Source organism: Pseudophryne corroboree, chromosome 2 (assembly GCF_028390025.1).
Source record: "Pseudophryne corroboree isolate aPseCor3 chromosome 2, aPseCor3.hap2, whole genome shotgun sequence".
Lineage (NCBI taxonomy): Eukaryota > Metazoa > Chordata > Amphibia > Anura > Myobatrachidae > Pseudophryne > Pseudophryne corroboree.
This window is the reverse complement of record NC_086445.1, coordinates 299,481,650-299,502,941: the sequence shown is the minus strand read 5'-3', so window position 1 is coordinate 299,502,941 and position 21,292 is coordinate 299,481,650. Positions and strand designations below refer to the sequence as shown.

Sequence of the window (21,292 nt, the reverse complement as noted above, 5' to 3'; positions counted from 1 at the left end):
CTGGCTTGACCAGAGACCTTGGAAGTTTCTTCCCTGTGTGACTGCTCCCCAACCTCGGAGGCTCGCGTCCGTGGTTATCAGAACCCAGTCCTGACTGCCGAACCTGCGACCCACTAGCAGGTGAGCACTTTGCAGCCACCACGGGAGAGTTACCCTGGCCCTGGGGGACAGGCTGATCATCTGATGAATCTGTAGATGTTAGTCCTTGCATGGAACCTGCCGAACGGAAGGGCCTCGTAAGACGCCACCATCTTTCCCAGAACTCGAGTGCAGTGATGCACCGACACCCTGTTTGGCTTCAAGAGGTCCCTGACCAAACTCATGAGTTCTTGGGCCTTTTCCATCGGGAGATAAACCCTTTTCTGGTCTGTATCCAGAATCATGCCTAAGAAAGGCAAACGGGTCGTCGGAACCAACTGTGACTCCAGCTGTGCTGCTGCAACACCCTCAGGGAAAGTGATACGCTGTTCAGCAACTGCTCTCTTGATCTCGCTTTTATTAGGAGATCGTCCAAGTGCGGGATAATTGTGACACCCTGCTTGCGCAGGAGCACCATCATTTCCGCCATTACCTTGGTGAAAATCCTCGGGCCCGTGGAAAGCCCAAACGGCAACGTCTGAAATTGGTAATGACAATCCTGTACCGCACATCTCAGGAACGCCTGATGAGGCGGATATATGGGGACATGAAGGTATGCATCCTTTATGTCCAGGGACACCATGTAATCCCCCCCTTCCAGGCTGGCTATGACCGCCCTGAGCGATTCCATCTAAGTATAGGTTTAAGGATTTTAAATTTAAAATGGGTCTGACCGAACCGTCCGGTTTCGGGACCACAAACAGGGTTGAGTAATACCCCATCCCCTGCTGAAGCAGGGGAACCTTGACCACCACTTATTGAAGACACAATTTTTGAATTGCATTTAAAACTATTTCCCTCTCTGGGGAAGAAGCCGGTAGGGCCGATTTGAAAAACCGGCGAGGAGGCACCTCTTCGAATTCCAGCTTGTAACCCTGGGAAACAATTTCTATTACTCAGCGATCTACCTGTGAGTGAACCCACACGTGGCTGAAAAGTCGAAGACGTGCCCCCACTGGGGCGGACTCCCTCAGCGGAGCCCCAGCGTCATGTGGTGAATTTTGTAGAGGCCGGGGAGGACTTCTGCTCCTGGGAACTAGCTGTAGTTGGCAGCTTTTTCCCCCTGCCCTTACCTCTGGAATGAAAGGAAGATCCCCGTACTCTCTTGGGTTTATGCGATCGAAAGGACTGCATCTGATAATGTGGCGTTTTCTTAGGCTGTGAGGAAACATAAGGCAGAAAAGTTGATTTACCTGCAGTAGCTGTGGAAACCAGGTCCGTGAGACCTTCCCCAAACAATACCTCACCCTTGTAAGGCAAAACCTCCATATGCCCCTTCGAGTCGGCATCACCCGTCCATTGTCGGGTCCATAGGGCTCGTCTAGCAGAAATCGCCATAGCGTTGGCTCTGGACCCCAGTAGGCCAACCTCTCTCTGAGCATCTCTCATATATAGGACAGCATCCTTAATATGATCCAGGGTCAATAAAATGGTTTCCTTATCCAGCGTATCTATATCAGCAGATAAGGTATCTGTCCACGCTGCTACAGTGCTACAAACCCAAGCCGACGCTATCGCCGGTCTGAGTAATTTACCAGTATGTGTGTAAATTGACTTCAAGGTAATCTCCTGCCTGCGATCAGCAGGATCCTTGAGGGTTGCGGTATCTTGAGATGGCAGCGCTACCTTTTTGGATAAGCGTGTCAACGCTTTGTCCACCCTTGGGGAGGATTCCCACCGTATCCTGTCCTTAGCCGGGAAAGGATATGCCATAAGAATCCTTTTGGGAATCTGCATTTTTTTGTCCAGAGATTCCCAAGCCTTTTCAAATAACTCGTTCAGCTCATGAGAAGGGGGAAAGGTTACCTCAGGTTTCTTTTCCTTATACATGCGTACCCTCGTGTCAGGGACAGAGGGGTCATCTGTGATATACAACACCTCTTTTAATGCAATAATCATATAATGAATACTTTTAGCCAATTTGGGCTGTAACCTCGCATCATCATAGTCGACACTGGAGTCAGAATCCGTGTCGGTATCCGTGTCTACAACCTGGGATAGTGGGTGCTTTTGAGACCCAGAAGGCCCCTGCGACATAGTAAAAGTACATTCCCTGGACTCTGCTTTGTCCAACCTCTTGTGTAATAAATTCACATTTGCATTTAAAACATTCCACATAACCACCCAGTCAGGTGTCGGCGTTGCCGACGGAGTCACCACACTCATTTGCTCCACCTCCTTCCTAGAAGAGCCTTCAGCTTCAGACATGCCGACACACGCGTACCGACACCCCACACACACAGGGAATCTCTAATCTGGAGACAGTTCCCCCACAAGGCCCTTAGGAGAGACAGAGAGAGAGTATGCCAGCACACACCCAGCGCCAATAACTTTGGAAACCAAAATTCCCAGATATATATATATATATATATATGGCGCTATCTTGATTGCGCCAAATTATGTGCCCCCCCTTCTTTAAACCCCTCTGTCACCGTGTTCAGCAGGGGAGAGTCCGGGGAGCCAGCTTCTCAGCGTGTGCTGTGGGGAAAAATGGCGCTGGTGAGTGCTGAGGATCAAGTTCCGCCCCCTCAGTGGCGGGCTTCGGTCCCGCTCGAATCCGTTCAAAAACTGGCAGGGGAAACCCATATACAGCCCACAGAGCGAATATCTCTAGTTTTACCAGTCCCAGAGGTGTAAATTGCTGCCCAGGGCGCCCACATGCGCCCTGCACCCTTACAGTGCCTGCCGTGTGTGTTTTGTGTGGGAGCAATGGCGCGCAGCATTACCTCAGTGAAGATCTGAATTCTTCTATCTTCTTATACTCACCCGGCTTCTATCTCCAGGCTCTGTGAGGACGACGGCGGTGCGGCTCCGGGACGAACAGCTAGGAGAGACCTGCGTTCCGACTCCCTCTGGAGCTAATGGTGTCCAGTAGCCTAAGAAGCAGAGCCTAGCATTTAAGTAGGTCTGCTTCTCTCTCCTCAGTCCCTCGATGCAGGGAGCCTGTTGCCAGCAGGCTCCCTGATAATAAAAAACCTAACAAAAATTCTTTCTTTCAGGAAACTCAGGAGAGCTCCCAGTAATGCACCCAGTCTCCTCTGGGCACAGTATCAAACTGAGGTCTGGAGTAGGGGCATAGAGGGAGGAGCCAGTGCACACCCATATCTAAAGTTCTTTTTAGTGCCCATGTATCCTGCGGAGCCCGTCTATTCCCCATGGTCCTTATGAAGTCCCCAGCATCCTCTAGGACGTAAGAGAAATCACACAAAAATTATCAACGGAAATCAAATTTATTAACCCATGGAGGTCTGGATTTGGAGTCGCACTCAAAATTAAAGTGGAAAAACACACTACAGGCTGATCCAACTTTGATGTAATGTCCTTAAAACAAGTCAAAATGAGGCTCAGTAGTGCGTGTGGCCTCCACGTGCCTGTATGACCTCCCTACAACGCCTGGGCATGCTCCTGATGAGAGGTGGTGGATGGTCTCCTGAGGGATCTCCTTCCAGACCTGGACTAAAGCATCCGCCAACTCCTGGACAGTCTGTGGTGCAACGTGGCTTTGGTGGATGGAGCGAGACATGATGTCCCAGATGTGCTCAATTGGATTCAGGTCTGGGGAACGGGCGGGCCAGTCCAAAGCATCAAGGCCTTCGTCTTGCAGGAACTGCTGACACACTCCAGCCACATGAGACTCCAGCCACATGAGGTCTAGCATTGTCTTGCATTAGGAGAAACCCAGGGCCAACCGCACCAGCATATGGTCTCACAAGGGGTCTGAGGATCTCATCTCGGTACCTAATGGCAGTCATGTTACCTCTGGCGAGCACATGGAGGGCTGTACGGCCCTCCAAAGAAATGCTACCCCACACCATTACTGACCCACTGCCAAACCGGACATGCTGGAGGATTTTGCAACCAGCAGAACGTTCTCCTTGGCGTCTCCAGACTCTGTCACGTCTGTCACATGTGCTCAGTGAGAACCTGCTTTCATCTGTGAAGAGCACAAGGCGCCAGTGGCGAATTTGCCAATCTTGGTGTTCTCTGGCAAATGCCAAACGTCCTGCACAGTGTTGGGCTGTAAGCACAACCCCCACCTGTGGACGTCGGGCCCTCATACCACCCTCATGGAGTCTATTTCTGATCGTTTGAGTAGACACATGCACATTTGTGGCTTGCAGGGCTCTGGCAGTGCTCCTCCTGTTCCTCCTTGCACAAAGGCCGAGGTAGCGGTCCTGCTGCTGGGTTGTTGCCCTCCTACGGCCTCCTCCACGTCTCCTGATGTACTGGCCTGTCTCTTGGTAGCGCCTCCATGCTCTGGACACTACACTGACAGACACAGCAAACCTTCTTGCCACAGCTCGCATTGATGTGCCATCCTGGATGAGCTGCACTACCTGAGCCACTTGTGTGGGTTGTAGACTCCGTCTCATGCTACCACTAGAGTGAAAGAACCGCCAGCTTTCAAAAGTGACCAAAACATCAGCCAGAAAGCATAGGAGCTCCTTTATTGGGGGTGTCTTGCTAATTGCCTATAATTTCCACCTGTTGTCTATTCCATTTGCACAACAGCATGTGAAATAGATTGTCAATCAGTGTTGCTTCCTAAGTGGACAGTTTGATTTCACAGAAGTGTGATTGACTTGGAGTTACATTGTGTTGTTTAAGTGTTCCCTTTATTTTTTTGAGCAGTGTATATGATAAAAAGTATCACAAAAGAGCACTTATGTGAAGAATATATTTGTCTCAAACAATTTATTAATAATATAAGTTTTAAAAATAATTAAAATGCATATTTATTTATTTATTTATTTATTATTGGGGTTTTTTTTTTTACATTTTCTTCATTTTTTATTACAATAAACCAAAGAGTCTCCAACTTAAATTTCTCAATAATAAAGCAAGAAATGTAATTAATAATAATAATGCTAAAAATAAAATTAATAATACAGGTTGAGTATCCCATATCCAAATATTCCGAAATACGGAATATTCCGAAATACGGACTTTTTTGAGTGAGATAGTGAAACCTTTGTTTTCTGATGGCTCAATGTACACAAACTTTGTTTAATACACAAAGTTATTAAAAATATTGTATTAAATGACCTTCAGGCTGTGTGTATAAGGTGTATATGTAACATAAATGCATTCTGTGCTTAGATTTAGGTCCCATCACGATGATATCTCATTATGGTATGCAATTATTCCAAAATATACGGAAAAATCCCATATCCAAAATACTGCTGGTCCCAAGCATTTTGGATAAGGGATACTCAACCTGTAAAAATAAAATCAATACCAACCCAGAGCGGGATTCAAACACTGGTCTGCATGGTTTATATCATGGGGCATTAGTCCACTAGGCCATGAGAGCTATAATATTGGGCAGTTAGCTCTACTATCCTAAATACCCTTTATAACTAATGAAATATTGAAAAAATCCTATGGGGTATATGCAATTAGCGGTGAATCGCGGCAATTTTTCGCCCGTTTTTTAATTCGACATAATTCGACCGTCGAATTCCGGCAAGTGGGTGCCGGAATTCAACATATTCAATAAAAAACGGATTCGACAGTCTCGCTGTCGAAAAACGGCCGATTTGACGGATTTTGATCCAATTTTTAAAAAAACTGTAAAAAACCCGGAAAAAAATTGCGTGGGGTCCCCCCTCTAAAGCATAACCAGTCTCGGGCTCTTCGAGCCGGTCCTGGTTCTAAAAATCCGGGGGGAAAAATGACAGGGGATCCCCCGTATTTTTAAAACTAGCACCGGGCTCTGCGCCTGGTGCGGATGCAAAAAATACGGGGGACAAAAAGAGTAGGGGTCCCCCGTATTTTTACACCAGCATCGGGCTCCACTAGCTGGACAGATAATGCCACAGCCGGGGGTCACTTTTATACAGCGCCCTGCGGCCGTGGCATTAAATATCCAACTAGTCACCCCTGGCCGGGTTACCCTGGGGGAGTGGGGACCCCTTCAATCAAGGGGTCCCCCCCCCCAGCCACCCAAGGGCCAGGGGTGAAGCCCGAGGCTGTCCCCCCCATCCAAGGGCTGCGGATGGGGGGCTGATAGCCTTGAGAAAATTGAAAGAATATTGTTTTTTCCAGTAGTACTACAAGTCCCAGCAAGCCACCCCGCAAGCTGGTACTTGGAGAACAACAAGTACCAGCATGCAGGAGAAAAACGGGCCTGCTGGTACCTGTAGTTCTACTGGGAAAAAAATACAAGTGGACAATATTCTTTCAATTTTCTTAAGGCTATCAGCCCCCCATCCGCAGCCCTTGGATGGGGGGGGGGGGGGGGGGGGGGGGGGACAGCCTCAGGCTTCACCCCTGGCCCTTGGGTGGATGGGGGGGACCCCTTGATTGAAGGGGTCCCCACTCCCCCAGGGTACCCCGGCCAGGGGTGACTAGTTGGATATTTAATGCCGCGGCCGCAGGGCGCTGTATAAAAGTGACCCCCGGCTGTGGCATTATCTGTCCAGCTAGTGGAGCCCGATGCTGGTGTAAAAAATACGGGGGGCCCCTACTCTTTTTGTTCCCCGTATTTTTTGCACCAGCACCAGGCGCAGAGCCCGGTGCTGGTTTTAAAAATACGGGGGATCCCCTGTCATTTTTCCCCCCAGATTTTTAGAACCAGGACCGGCTCGAAGAGCCCGAGGCTGGTTATGCTTAGGAGGGGGGACCCCACGCAATTTTTTTTCAGATTTTTACCATTCCATTTTTTTTTTTAAAATAAAAAAAAATAAGAATTTACTTACCGATAATTCTATTTCTCGGAGTCCGTAGTGGATGCTGGGGTTCCTGAAAGGACCATGGGGAATAGCGGCTCCGCAGGAGACAGGGCACAAAAAGTAAAGCTTTAGGATCAGGTGGTGTGCACTGGCTCCTCCCCCTATGACCCTCCTCCAAGCCTCAGTTAGGTACTGTGCCCGGACGAGCGTACACAATAAGGAAGGATTTATGAATCCCGGGTAAGACTCATACCAGCCACACCAATCACACTGTACAACCTGTGATCTGAACCCAGTTAACAGTATGATAACAGCGGAGCCTCTGAAAGGATGGCTCACAACAATAATAACCCGATTTTTGTAACTATGTACAAGTAATGCAGATAATCCGCACTTGGGATGGGCGCCCAGCATCCACTACGGACTCCGAGAAATAGAATTATCGGTAAGTAAATTCTTATTTTCTCTATCGTCCTAGTGGATGCTGGGGTTCCTGAAAGGACCATGGGGATTATACCAAAGCTCCCAAACGGGCGGGAGAGTGCGGATGACTCTGCAGCACCGAATGAGAGAACTCCAGGTCCTCCTTAGCCAGGGTATCAAATTTGTAGGATTTTACAAACGTGTTTGCCCCTGACTAAATAGCCGCTCGGCAAAGTTGTAAAGCCGAGACCCCTCGGGCAGCCGCCCAAGATGAGCCCACCTTCCTTGTGGAATGGGCATTTACATATTTTGGCTGTGGCAGGCCTGCCACAGAATGTGCAAGCTGAATTGTATTACACATCCAACTAGCAAAAGTCTGCTTAAAAGCAAGAGCACCCAGTTTGTTGGGTGCATACAGGATAACAGCAAGTCAGTTTTCCTGACTCCAGCCGTCCTGGAACCTATATTTTCAGGGCCCTGACCACATCTAGCAACTTGGAGTCCTCCAAGTCCCTAGTAGGCGCAAGACACCACAATAAACTGGTTCAGGTGAAACACTGACACCACCTTAGGGAGAGAACTGGGGACGAGTCCGCAGCTCTGCCCTGTCCGAATGGACAAACAGATATGGGCTTTTTTGAGAAAAAAACCCACCAATTTGACACTCGCCTGGTCCAGGCCAGGTCCAAGAGCATGTTCACTTTTCATGTGAGATGCTTCAAATCCACAGATTTGACTGGTTTTAAACCAATGTGTTTTGAGGAATCCCAGAACTACGTTGAGATCCCACAGTGCCACTGGAGGCACAAAAGGGGGTTGTATATGCAATACTCCCTTGACAAACTTCTGGACTTCAGGAACTGAAGCCAATTCTTTCTGGAAGAAAAATCGACAGGGCCGAAATTTGAACTTTAATGGACCCCAATTTGAGGCCCATAGACACTCCTGTTTGCAAGAAATGCAAGAATCGACCGAGTTGAAATTTCTTCGTGGGGCCTTCCTGGCCTCACACCACGCAACATATTTTCGCCACATGTGGTGATAATGTTGTGCGGTCACCTCCTTTCTGGCTTTGACCAGGGTAGGAATGACCTCTTCCTGAATGCCTTTTCCCTTAGGATCCGGCGTTCCACCGCCATGCCGTCAAACGCAGCTGCGGTAAGTCTTGGAACAGACATGGTACTTGCTGAAACAAGTCCCTTCTTAGCGGCAGAGGCCATAAGTCCTCTGTGAGCATCTCTTGAAGTTCCGGGTACCAAGTCCTTCTTGGCCAATCCGGAGCCATGAGTATAGTTCTTACTCCTCTACGTCTTATAATTCTCAGTACCTTAGGTATGAAAAGCAGAGGATGGAACACATACACCGACTGGTACACCCACGGTGTTACCAGAACGTCCACAGCTATTGCCTGAGGGTCTCTTAACCTGGCGCAATACCTGTCCCGTTTTTTGTTCAGACGGGACGCCATCATGTCCACCTTTGGTAATTCCCAACGGTTTACAATTATGTGGAAAACTTCCCCATGAAGTTCCCACTCTGCCGGGTGGAGGTCGTGCCTACTGAGGAAGTCTGCTTCCCAGTTTCCATTCCCGGAATGAAACACTGCTGACAGTGCTATCACATGATTTTCCGCCCAGCGAAAAGTCCTTGCAGTTTTTGCCACTGCCCTCCTGCTTCTTGTGCCGCCCTGTCTATTTACGTGGGCGACTGCCGTGATGTTTTATCCCACTGGATCAATACCGGCTGACCTTGAAGCAGAGGTCTTGCTAAGCTTAGAGCATTATAAATTTACCCTTAGCTATATTTATGTGGAGAAAAGTCTCCAGACTTGATCACACTCCCTGGAAATTTTTTCCTTGTGTGACTGCTCCCCAGCCTCTCGGGCTGGCCTCCGTGGTCACCAACATCCAAAACTGAATGCCGAATCTGCGGCCCTCTAGAAGATGAGCACTCTGTAACCACCACAGGAGAGACACCCTTGTCCGTGGATATAGGGTTATCCGCTGATGCATCTGAAGATGCGATCCGGACCTTTTGTCCAGCAGATTCCACTGAAAAGTTCTTGCATGAAATCTGCCGACTGGAATTGCTTCGAAGGAAGTCACCATTTTTTTACCATGGCCCTTGTGCAATGATGCACTGATTTTAGGAGGTTCCTGACTAGCTCGGATAACTCCCTGGCTTTCTCTTCCGGGAGAAACACCTTTTTCTGGACTGTGTCCAGAATCATCCCTAAGCACAGGAGACTTGTTGTCGGGATCAGCTGCGATTTTGGAATATTTAGAATCCACCCCTGCTGTTGTAACAGTATCCGAGATAGTGCTACTCCGACCTCCAACTGTTCCCTGGACTTTGCCCTTATCAGGAGATCGTCCAAGTAAGGGATAATTAAGACGCCTTTTCTTCGAAGAAGAACCATCATTTCGGCCATTACCTTGGTAAAGACCCGGGGTGCCGTAGACAATCCAAACGGCAGCGTCTGAAACTGATAGTGACAGTTCTGTACCACGAACCTGAGGTACCTTTAGTGATAAGGGCAAATTTGGGACATGGAGGTAAGCATCCCTGATGTCTCGGGACACCAGATAGTCCCCTTCTTCCTGGTTCGTTATCACTGCTCTGAGTGACTCCATCTTGATTTGAACCTTTGTAAGTGTTCAAATTTTTTTAGATTTAGAATAGGTCTCACCTAGCCTTCTGGCTTCAGTACCACAATATAGTGTGGAATAATACCCCTTTTCTTGTTGTAGGAGGGGTAATTTAATTATCACCTGCTGGGAATACAGCTCGTGAATTTTTTCCCATACTGCCTCCTTGTCGGAGGGAGACCTTGGTAAAGCAGACTTCAGGAGCCTGCGCAGGGGAAACGTCTCGACATTCCAAACTGTACCCCTGGGATACTACTTGTAGGATCCAGGGGTCCTGTACGGTCTCAGCGTCATGCTGAGAGCTTGTCAGAAGCGGTGGAACGCTTCTGTTCCTGGGAATGGGCTGCCTGCTGCAGTCTTCTTCCCTTTCCTCTATCCCTGGGCAGATATGACTCTTATAGGGACGAAAGGACTGAAGCTGAAAAGACGGTGTCTTTTTCTGCAGAGATGTGACTTGGGGTAAAAACGGTGGATTTTCCAGCAGTTGCCGTGGCCACCAGGTCCGATGGACCGACCCCAAATAACTCCTCTTCCTTTATACGGCAATACACCTTTGTGCCGTTTGGAATCTGCATCACCTGACCACTGTCGTGTCCATAAACATCTTCTGGCAGATATGGACATCGCACTTACTCTTGATGCCAGAGTGCAAATATCCCTCTGTGCATCTCGCATATATAGAAATACATCCTTTAAATGCTCTATAGTCAATAAAATACTGTCCCTGTCAAGGGTATCAATATTTTTAGTCAGGGAATCCGACCAAGCCACCCCAGCTCTGCACATCCAGGCTGAGGCGATCGCTGGTCGCAGTATAACACCAGTATGTGTGTATATACTTTTTATGATATTTTTCCAGCCTCCTGTCAGCTGGCTCCTTGAGGACGGCCCTATCTATAGACAGTACCGCCACTTGTTCTGATAAGCGTGTGAGCGCCTTATCCACCCTAAGGGGTGTTTCCCAACGCGCCCTAACTTCTGGCGGGAAAGGGTATACCGCCCATATTTTCTATCGGGGGGAACCCACGCATCATCACACACTTCATTTAATTTATCTGATTCAGGAAAAACTACGGTAGTTTTTTCACATCCCACATAATACCCTCTTTTGTGGTACTTGTAGTATCAGAAATATGTAACACCTCCTTCATTGCCCTTAACGTGTGGCCCTAATAAGGAATACGTTTGTTTATTCACCGTCGACACTGGATTCAGTGTCCCTGTCTGTGTCTGTGTCGACCGACTAAAGTAAACGGGCGTTTTAAAACCCCTGACGGTGTTTTTGAGACGTCTGGACCGGTACTAATTGTTTGTCGGCCGTCTCATGTCGTCAACCGACCTTGGCGCGTGTTGACATTATCACGTAATTCCCTAAATAAGCCATCCATTCCGGTGTCGACTCCCTAGAGAGTGACATCACCATTACAGGCAATTGCTCCGCCTCCTCACCAACATCGTCCTCATACATGTCGACACACACGTACCGACACACAGCACACACACAGGGAATGCTCTGATAGAGGACAGGACCCACTAGCCCTTTGGAGAGACAGAGGGAGAGTTTGCCAGCACACACCAAAAACGCTATAATTATATAGGGACAACCTTATATAAGTGTTTTCCCTTATAGCATCTTTTTTATATATTTCTAACGCCAAATTAGTGCCCCCCCCTCTCTGTTTTAACCCTGTTTCTGTAGTGCAGTGCAGGGGAGAGCCTGGGAGCCTTCCCTCCAGCCTTTCTGTGAGGGAAAATGGCGCTGTGTGCTAAAGAGATAGGCCCCGCCCCTTTCTCGGCGGCCTCGTCTCCCGCTCTTAACGGATTCTGGCAGGGGTTAAATATCTCCATATAGCCCCCGGAGGCTATATGTGAGGTATTTTTAGCCAAAAAAGGTTTTCATTTGCCTCCCAGGGCGCCCCCCTCCCAGCGCCCTGCACCCTCAGTGACTGCCGTGTGAAGTGTGCTGAGAGGAAAATGGCGCACAGCTGCAGTGCTGTGCGCTACCTTAAGAAGACTGAGGAGTCTTCTGCCGCCGATTCTGGACCTCTTCTCGTTTCAGCATCTGCAAGGGGGCCGGCGGCGAGGCTCCGGTGACCATCCAGGCTGTACCTGTGATCGTCCCTCTGGAGCTAATGTCCAGTAGCCAAGAAGCCAATCCATCCTGCACGCAGGTGAGTTCACTTCTTCTCCCCTAAGTCCCTCGTTGCAGTGATCCTGTTGCCAGCAGGACTCACTGTAAAATAAAAAACCTAAGCTAAACTTTTCTAAGCAGCTCTTTAGGAGAGCCACCTAGATTGCACCCTTCTCGGCCGGGCACAAAAATCTAACTGAGGCTTGGAGGAGGGTCATAGGGGGAGGAGCCAGTGCACACCACCTGATCCTAAAGCTTTACTTTTTGTGCCCTGTCTCCTGCGGAGCCGCTATTCCCCATGGTCCTTTCAGGAACCCCAGCATCCACTAGGACGATAGAGAAATAATATTTTAAAAAATATATAAATAATACTTGTGCCTCCAAAAAAGACAAACCATGTACCTAATCCCTTCTAATATGCTATTACCAATAAAAAAAAACACCAAAAAAACCATGTTTTAATTTTTTTTTTATTAGATTCCGCCACCAAAGTGTGGCGGATTGAAAATGACGAATTTACTGTCTAAAAGCACTGTTGTCTAATTTCCAAACTTCAATTGAATATACTTTTGTCGAATTGCCGCATTTGTACCATTGCAGAAATGTCGAATTTGACAAATGTCGAATTTCAAAAAGTCGAATATGGAAAGTCCGTTTTTGTGACGGAAAGTACTGAATTGCATTGTCGAATTTTTTTGGGGGGCGAAAATTTCCCGTTTTTCGACATTTTCGGGAATTCGACCGCAATTGCATATACCCCTATGTCTCTCCTTATAGGTATAAATGTATACAAAATGTATTTATATTGCTACTCGATTTAGTTTGATTGTTGCCATTAGTTTATGTATGTTGAGTTAATGTTTATTGGTGCATTTTCTATATATATATATATATATATTTGAAAAAGATCAGTGCCTAATCAGGCATACAAACGTTGATTGTCCTCATTTATTATATTCACATGAGAACAAGTAATTAGATCGCTGCACCGATTGGTCATCCTTGTTTTAAAAACAGCGTCTCAGCACACTGCTACACCTTCTAATGAAACTGTTGTTGGGGTTAACGGAGAAACTCGTTAAGGACCTGCCACGCTGCTGCTATCAGCTCCTGCACATCCAATTATCCATCTCCACAGCCAGAGCCTTTGTACCAGCGGTACCTGCCACAGCCGCCCAGCCGAGAGCTGCGCCCTCCCTCCCCACATATCGAGCTGAGACCGCCGCTCCCACATACAAACCACAGACCCTGCATGCCGACTGCTGGTCTCACCGAGACCATATTGGAACCAGTGGTGAGCAAAAAATCATCAGGCGGATGGGGAGGTGGTAGCATAGCGCACTCTCCACGGCCACAGCTCAGCTAAACAGCAACCTTAAAAGCATCTTAGGCAACTTCATAGGCAACTTCTCCACTGGCTCACTTCTCCACGTTTATCACTGCTTAGTACATATCACCCTTAAAGACCAGTCCTTTGACCTGCTGTGACACAGTCAGTCCCAACACTGTCATTCACCATCTCCTTAATGAAGGGGCCCACAAAGCTGAAAACAGCCAATGAGTCCCGGTGATACAGGGTGTGTTGTCCTCCAACAACTTGGACCAAATAGATATTTATTGGGTATTGTGAAACATGATTAGCTGATCATTGCTCTCTGTCTGCGTGTGGTCATTTTCTAAGAGCAGTAGCAGATGGAAATAAAGTTAGAAGTTACTCAGAAGAACAGCCTGGGGGTTAAGTGTGTGGTTAAACCAAACATTCATCTTCCAAATCAGTCCACGTGTATCCAGCTATAGAGAAACTTTTTTTGGCATACATGACAACCTGCTGCTAAGGGGAGGAAGGGGGCATGACAGACACTTCCAGTAAGCGGAAATGCTCGTTATTTCATGTATGTTAGTTGTCACGATCTGGGTTACTGGACGCCATTATCTACCTTCCAGGTGTCTCCTGAGGCTGGCTCAGCATTCCAGGGCCGAGTCTCAGTCGTGCTGCTGACATCTTCACTTCACATCTCCTCTCCGTCAGTCCGCAGGCGCTGTCACAGTGAACTCATGTAGTTAGAATGGCGTTTCCAGCCCTCCGCGGCCTCCGTCGCCATTTCTGCACTTCCAGTACTAAGATGGGCCTGCGTGGCATTTCCTGCCCGCTGCGGCCTCTGCCGCCATCTCCATGATTCAAATGCGCAAACAAGTCTGCATGGCGTCTCCTGCATCTCTGTGAAGCAAGTGTGCTAGTTGCCGTCCATTGCCCTCCGCCGCCATTACTGTAATTCTTCACATGGTTCTGCAAGCTAGATTTCCCTCCAAATGCTAGTATGGGGGCAGCCATGTTGGTTTCAATCACATGACACTATCTCCACCAATCCGTTGCACCGCTGGACTCTGCCTGATTGACCAACCAATCCCTGCAGTGCTGCAGGTATAAAGGTCCTGTTCCTGAACCAGGAAGTTGTCAGTGCTTTGGTTGTGGTTGTTTGCTATTTCAGATATTCCAGCTCCTGCTTCCAACTCCACTAGAGACCCGCACCAGTTTAACATCAAGCGGTGCAGCCTGACTCCGCAGTGTCCTTACATTGCCCTCTGCAATTGGCAGTGCCCAAACACCGGCTTCCAGCAGCTAGCTTCCAGCGGTGTTCTGTCTTCAGACCTCATCGGTGCTCCGCCATCGAATACCAGCAATCATCGGTGCTCCGCCATCGAATACCAGCAATCATCGGTGCTCTGTCACCGTCTTCTCAATTCCAACGATCTCTAGCATCACCAGTGCATCTAGCTATTCTCCAGCTATATTGGATCATCAAGCACTCCATTCATCTCATCATTCAGTCCGGTTCCGTCCGGCCTACCCAGCAACTAACTCACCTCTCAGACAATACAAACCAGCTTCCAGAGAACCACCTGCTGGTCAGTTCCTGTACTCATTGCACCACTCAGCACCTGGGTGTCGGTTAAGGACATTCCATCTCCTAAGTCTACCTAGACGGATACCTATTATTACCACACCCAGTACCATCTACATCTCTGTTGTATTTACAGGAACGGTGTATTGCATATACTTTTACCATATCTGATGTTGCTGTTGATGTACCACCTGAACAGTGCTTGAATAAAACTTTTAACCTTACTCCTGTTGTCGTGGTCACGCCTTCGGGCTGCGATACTGCATGTCTAAGAGTCCCATACTACCACCCAGGTTTAACTATACCTCAGCCCCTGCAACTGAGGCTTCCTTCCGCCAGCTCCAGCCATCAGTTGTGACATTGGTTAGTTCAGTAAATCCCATGATTGAAGCTTATTTTATTCAGACCATATGATTCACTTATCTCAAAGTATCAGTATAGTACCTTTTATGCCTACGCAAGAACATGGCTTACCTGACTTTCGACAAGTAACTAAACTCTATGGCTGTGCAAGCTGTATGTCCGTCAGTCATCTGTAAACGAAGCATTCTGGGAGCTGCCTGAGATTCTTCATTATCTTTTGGAGCAGACACATTACGGATTTTCTGAATTTGTAGAACACAGGGACCATCTACCTGGTAAATATAAGGTAGATTTAGAAGAAAAGCAAACAAACACATCAAATTACATTGTCAGATGTACTTAACCCTCTACATGTCCATTTTCTGTTAACTGCTGTATATAAAAATAGCTTTTAATCATTTACATAATGGCTGTCTTATGGATACAACTGACAGGATTGGTGGTCAGACACAGCAGGACACATTTGTATTAGTAGTGTAGCGCTCACACCAGCGCTAAACTGTCGCATGGTTTCTGTGTCAGAAAGCACAATTAATCCCGATTTCAGTGCTAGGACATATTTGAAAACTATACTTTAACCAAAACTGAAATTATTAAATCTGTTCCAATTTATAACGATTTATCATAGATTTTTATATTTAACCAACAATACATTACAGTACAACATAAGTGTGTCACAAGACAACCACATGGTAGGAAAATCAGTGTGTGTGTCATAACATGTAAAAGGTTTGGAATGAGAAGTAGGTGTTTGTGTAATACCTCCATAACAGATGGCTGCAAGGTAAGCTCAGAGACCACTACTACACACTGATTAGAGCCATTAACCACTTAACTCAAGCGGTTGCATGGGGTGCAACTACAGCCTGGTGGTCTTTCCCTGACATGCTCAAATCCCATGCGCCAATGCCATCCTGCTCCATCAACCGAGGTTGTAGAGGTAATCTGTTCAGCACATGTGCAGAAAATAGGATTTTAATACCTACCGGTAAATCCTTTTCTCCTAGTCCGTAGAGGATGCTGGGGACTCCAAAAGGACCATGGGGTATAGACGGGATCCGCAGGAGCCTGGGCACACTAAAAAGATTTTGACTGGTTGTGAACTGGCTCCTCCCTCTATGCCCCTCCCCCAGACCTCAGTTATAGGAACTGTGCCCAGGAGAGACTGACATTTCGAGGAAAGGATTTTTGTTAAACTAAGGGCGAGAAACGTACCAGCCCACACCACAAACATACCGTACAACCGGAGTAACAGGAAACCAGATAACAGTATGAACTAACAGCAGCAACAAGCTAAACATAACTGATACTCAACCCACGTGTAACCAAAAATAACCAGTATCAATACAACTGCAAGGAACAGTACGCACTGGGATGGGCGCCCAGCATCCTCTACGGACTAGGAGAAAAGGATATACAGGTAGGTATTAAAATCCTATTTTCTCTTATGTCATAGAGGATGCTGGGGACTCCAAAAGGATCATGAGGTCTATACCAAAGCTCCAGACCGGGCGGGAGAGTGCGGACGACTCTGCAGCACAGATTGAGCAAACATGAGGTCCTCATCAGCCAGGGTATCAAACTTGTAGGACTTAGCAAAAGTGTTTGAACCCGACCACGTAGCTGCTCAGCAAAGTTGAAGTGCCGAGACCCCTCGGGCAGCCGCCCAAGATGAGCCCACCATCCTGGTAGAATGGGCCTTTACTGACTTCGGCAACGGTAGCCCAGCTGAAGAATGAGCTTGCTGAATCGTATTACAAATCCAGCGTTCAATAGTTTGCTTAGAAGCAGGATTTCCAATCTTGTTGGAAGCATACAGGACAAATAGAGCCTCTGTCTTCCTAGTAAAAGCCGTTCTGGCGACATAAATTTTCAAAGCTCTTACAACGTCAAGAGCCTTTGGGACCGCCACAGCCTCCGTAGCCACAGGTACCACAATAGGTTGGTTTATGTGAATTGTTGACGAGTCCTCAATTCCGCTCTATCCGAATGAAAGATCAAATATGGGATCTTGTGAGACAAAGCCGCCAACTCGGACACTCGTCTGGCAGACGCCAGAGCCAAAAGCATGACTACTTTCCAAGTGAGAAACTTTAACTCAACCTTACGCAAAGGTTCAAACCAGTGAGACATGAGAAACTGCAACACCACTTCAAGATCCCACGGCGCCATGGGTGGCACAAATGGAGGATGGATATGCAGCACTCCCTTCACGAAAGTCTGAACCTCAGGAAGGACGGACAATTATTTTTGAAAGAAAATAGATAAAGCCAAAATCTGCACTTTGATGGAACCCAATTTCAGGCCTGCATCCACGCCTGCCTGCAAAAAATGGAGGAAACGACCCAAGTGAAACTCCTCCGCAGGAGATGCTTTGGTTCACACCACGACACATATTTTCTCCAAATACGGTGATAATGTTTTGCCGTGACCTCCATCCTAGCTTTAAGGAGAGTGGGGATGACTTCCCTGGGAATACCTTTCCGAGCAAAGATTTGGCGCTCAACTTCCACGCCGTCAAACGCAGCCGTGGTAAGTCCGGTAACACGCAGGGCCCCTGCAGCAACAGGTCCTCTCTAAGAGGAAGCGGCCAGGGATCTTCCACTAGTAATTCCTGAAGATCCGGATACCAGGCCCTCCGTGGCCAATCTGGAACAACGAGTATTGCCTGAACCCTTGTTCGTCTTACGATCCTCAGCACCTTTGGAATGAGAGGAAGTGGAGGGAACACATACACCGACTGAAACACCCACGGAGTCACCAGGGCGTCCACTGCACTGGCTTGGGGGTCCCTTGACCTGGAACAATACCTCGAAAGCTTCTTGTTGAGGCGAGACGCCATCATGTCTATCAGAGGAATTCCCCAACGCCTTGTCACTTCTGCAAATACCTCGATGAAGAGCCCACTCTCCCAGATGGAGATCGTGTCTGCTGAGGAAGTCTGCTTCCCAGTTGTCCACGCCAGGGAGGAAGACTGCTGACAGAGCGCTCACGTGCTGTTCCGCCCAGCGAAGGATTCTTGTCGCCTCCGCCATTGCCGCCCTGCTCCTTGTTCCGCCTTGGCGGTTTACGTACGCCACTGATGTTATGTTGTCCGACTGGGTCAGGACAGGGAGACCCTGAAGAAGGTTCTTTGCATGCAGCAGGCTGTTGCAAATGGCTCTTAACTCGAGAACATTTATGTGGAGACCAGATTCCTGGCTTGACCATTTTCCCTGGAAATTTCTTCCTTGCGTGACTACGCCCCAGCCTCAGAGACTTGCATCTGTTGTCAGCAGGACCCAGTCCTGGATTCCGAATCGGCGTCCCTCTAGAAGGTGAGAGCCTTACAGCCACCACAGGAGAGAAATCCTGGCCCTGGAAGATAGACTAATTTTCCGGTGCATGTGCAGGTGAGACCCGGACCATTTGTTCAGCAGATCCCACTGAAACACCCGGGCATGAAACCTGCCAAACGGAATGGCTTCGTAAGCCGCAACTATCTTCCCTAGTACCCGAGTGCATTGATGAATCGACACACTTGTCGGCCTCAGAAGCTCCCTGACCATGGTCTGGTTTTCCAGAGCTTTGTCCTCCGGAAGAAACACTCTCTGTATCTCCGTGTCTAGGATCATGCCCAAAAAGGGCAGCCGAGTGGCCGGGATCAACTGAGACTTTGGCAACTTTAGAATACAACTGTGATGTCGCAGAACCGACATGGAGAGATCCACATTTCTTAAAAACTGTTCCTTGGACCTCGCCTTTATCAGGAGATCGTCCAAGTACGGGATAATTGTGACCCCTTGCTTGCGAAGGAGGACCATCATTTCCGCCATTACCTTGATGAAAACCCTCGGGGCCGTGGAAAGCCCAAACGGCAACGCTTGAAATTAGTAATGACAATCCTGTACCGCAGACCTCAAGAAGGCTTGATGAGGAGGGTATATCGGGACGTGCAAGTAAGCATCCTTTATGTCGACTGACGCCATAAAATCCCCCCCTTCGAGGCTGGAGATCACAGCTCGAAGAGACTCCATCTTGAACTTGAAAATTTTCAAGTATGGATTGAGGGATTTCAGGTTCAGAATCGGTCTGACCGAGCCGTCTGGCTTCGGCACGACAAAGTGGCTCGAATAGAACCCTTCCCCCCGTTGGGACGGGGGAACCGGCACAACGACCCTCTGTTGATACAACTTTTGTATCGCAGCCTTTACCACTTCTCACGAAAAAGCCGCAGGGGGGGCATCTCTTGAAACTCCAGCTTGTACCCTTGGGACACTATGTCTAAGACCCAAGGATCCAGGGCCGATTGAAACCAGACCTGACTGAAGAATCGGAGACGGCCCCCCTCCGGTATGGACTTCCGCAGGGGAGCCCCAGCTTCATGCGGTGGACTTGGTAGAGGCGGGGGAGGACTTTTGGTCCTGGTTGCCTGACACTGCAGGCGACTTCTTTCCCCTTCCTCTACCCTTTGAGGCGAGGAAGGACGAGCCCTTTCCTCTCTTGTATTTATTAGGCCGAAAGGACTGCATCTGCTGATGGGGTGCCTTTTTCTGTTGTGTATGAGCATAAGGAAGAAAAGATGACTTACCCGCAGTAGCGGTAGACACCAGGTCAGCAAGGCCGTTACCAAACAAGACACTACCTTTAAAAGGGAGAGCTTCCATATTCTTCTTGGAGTCGGCATCAGCATTTCATTGATGAATCCACAGCGCCCTCCTGGCCGAGACCGCCATGGCATTGGCTCTTGATCCCAAGAGGCCAACATCCCTCGACGCATCCTTTAGGTAATCTGCAGCGTCCTTGATATAACCAAGAGTCAAAATAATGTTATCCTTATCAAGGGTATCCATATCAGAAGCCAAATTATCAGCCCACTTAGCAATAGCACTATTCACCCATACCGATGCCTGAGTAATGCACCAGTATTAACGAAAATGGACTTCAATGTCGTCTCCAGCTTGCGATCCGCTGGGTCTTTGAGAGCAGCCGTGTCAGGAGACGGAAGCGCCACCTTCTTGGACAATCGGGAAAGAGCCTTGTCCACATGGGGAGCAGACTCCCATTTCTCCATGTCGTCAGAGGGGAAAGAATATGCCATCAAAATTCTCTTGGGAATCTGCCACCTTTTGTCAGGCGACTCCCAAGCCTTTTCACAAAGCGCATTCATTTCATGAGAGGGGGGGAAATTTTACCTCAGGCCTTTTCCCTTTAAATAAACAAACCTTTGTGTCAGGAACGGCAGGTTCCTCAGATATGTGTAAAACATCCTTGATGGCTACAATCATGTACTGAATACTCCTAACAACCCTTGGATGTAAAGAAGCCTCATTGAAATCGACATCGGAATCAAAGTCCGTGTCAGTACCTGTATCTGCCATCTGGGTAAAAGAACGCTTTTGTGACCCTGAGGTGGTCTGTACCTGAGATAAAGCCTCCTCCATGGATTTCCTCCATGTTTGTGTCTGCAAATCAGATTTATCCAATCTCTTAGACAATAAAGCCACATTTGCATTCAGCGTACTCAGCATAGTCACCCAATCAGCAGTCAGCTGTGCAGACAGGCTCATACTCAAATCCCTCTCTGCGCCCCCAGTAACTTCCTCCAGGGAGGAACACAGGCACGTAGTGCCGACACACCCACACTCACACTGGCCAAAAACAGGGGGACAGACCCACAGGGAAGCCTGTAGAGAGAAACACAGAGGGAGTATGCCAGCTCACACCCCAGCGCCCATATAATAAAAGATATAATATATGTGTCCAGTGCTGTCTACAATAAGATAAAAGCACCAAATTTTATGTGCCCCCCCCCCTCTGTTTTTGCCCCCTTGTTACTTGAGGGAGCTTGGAGGTCCGGGCCAGCGTCTCTGCAGCGCTGTGGAGAGAGAGAAAATGGCGCTGGTGAGCAATGTGCGACTAAGCCCCGCCCCTTCCCACTGTAGCCCGCTCAATTTAAAATTTATTATACTGGCGGCGGTATTCTATACGGTGCCCGGGCACCGTATAATCGTTTCTGCCAGTCCTCTGACC

The 21,292-nt window shown here is 48.2% G+C and overlaps 1 protein-coding gene across 1 annotated transcript in view; it reads right to left on the bottom strand.

The window, feature by feature from the left end:
- TDRD3 (tudor domain containing 3) overlaps positions 1 to 21,292 on the bottom strand; it is a 642,579-nt gene that overhangs the window by 302,261 nt on the left and 319,026 nt on the right. Inside the window, exon 4 of the mRNA XM_063952911.1 lies at positions 15,392 to 15,552. Coding sequence (XP_063808981.1) covers positions 15,392 to 15,552 — 161 coding nt within the window. The remainder of the gene's footprint in view (positions 1 to 15,391; positions 15,553 to 21,292) is intronic.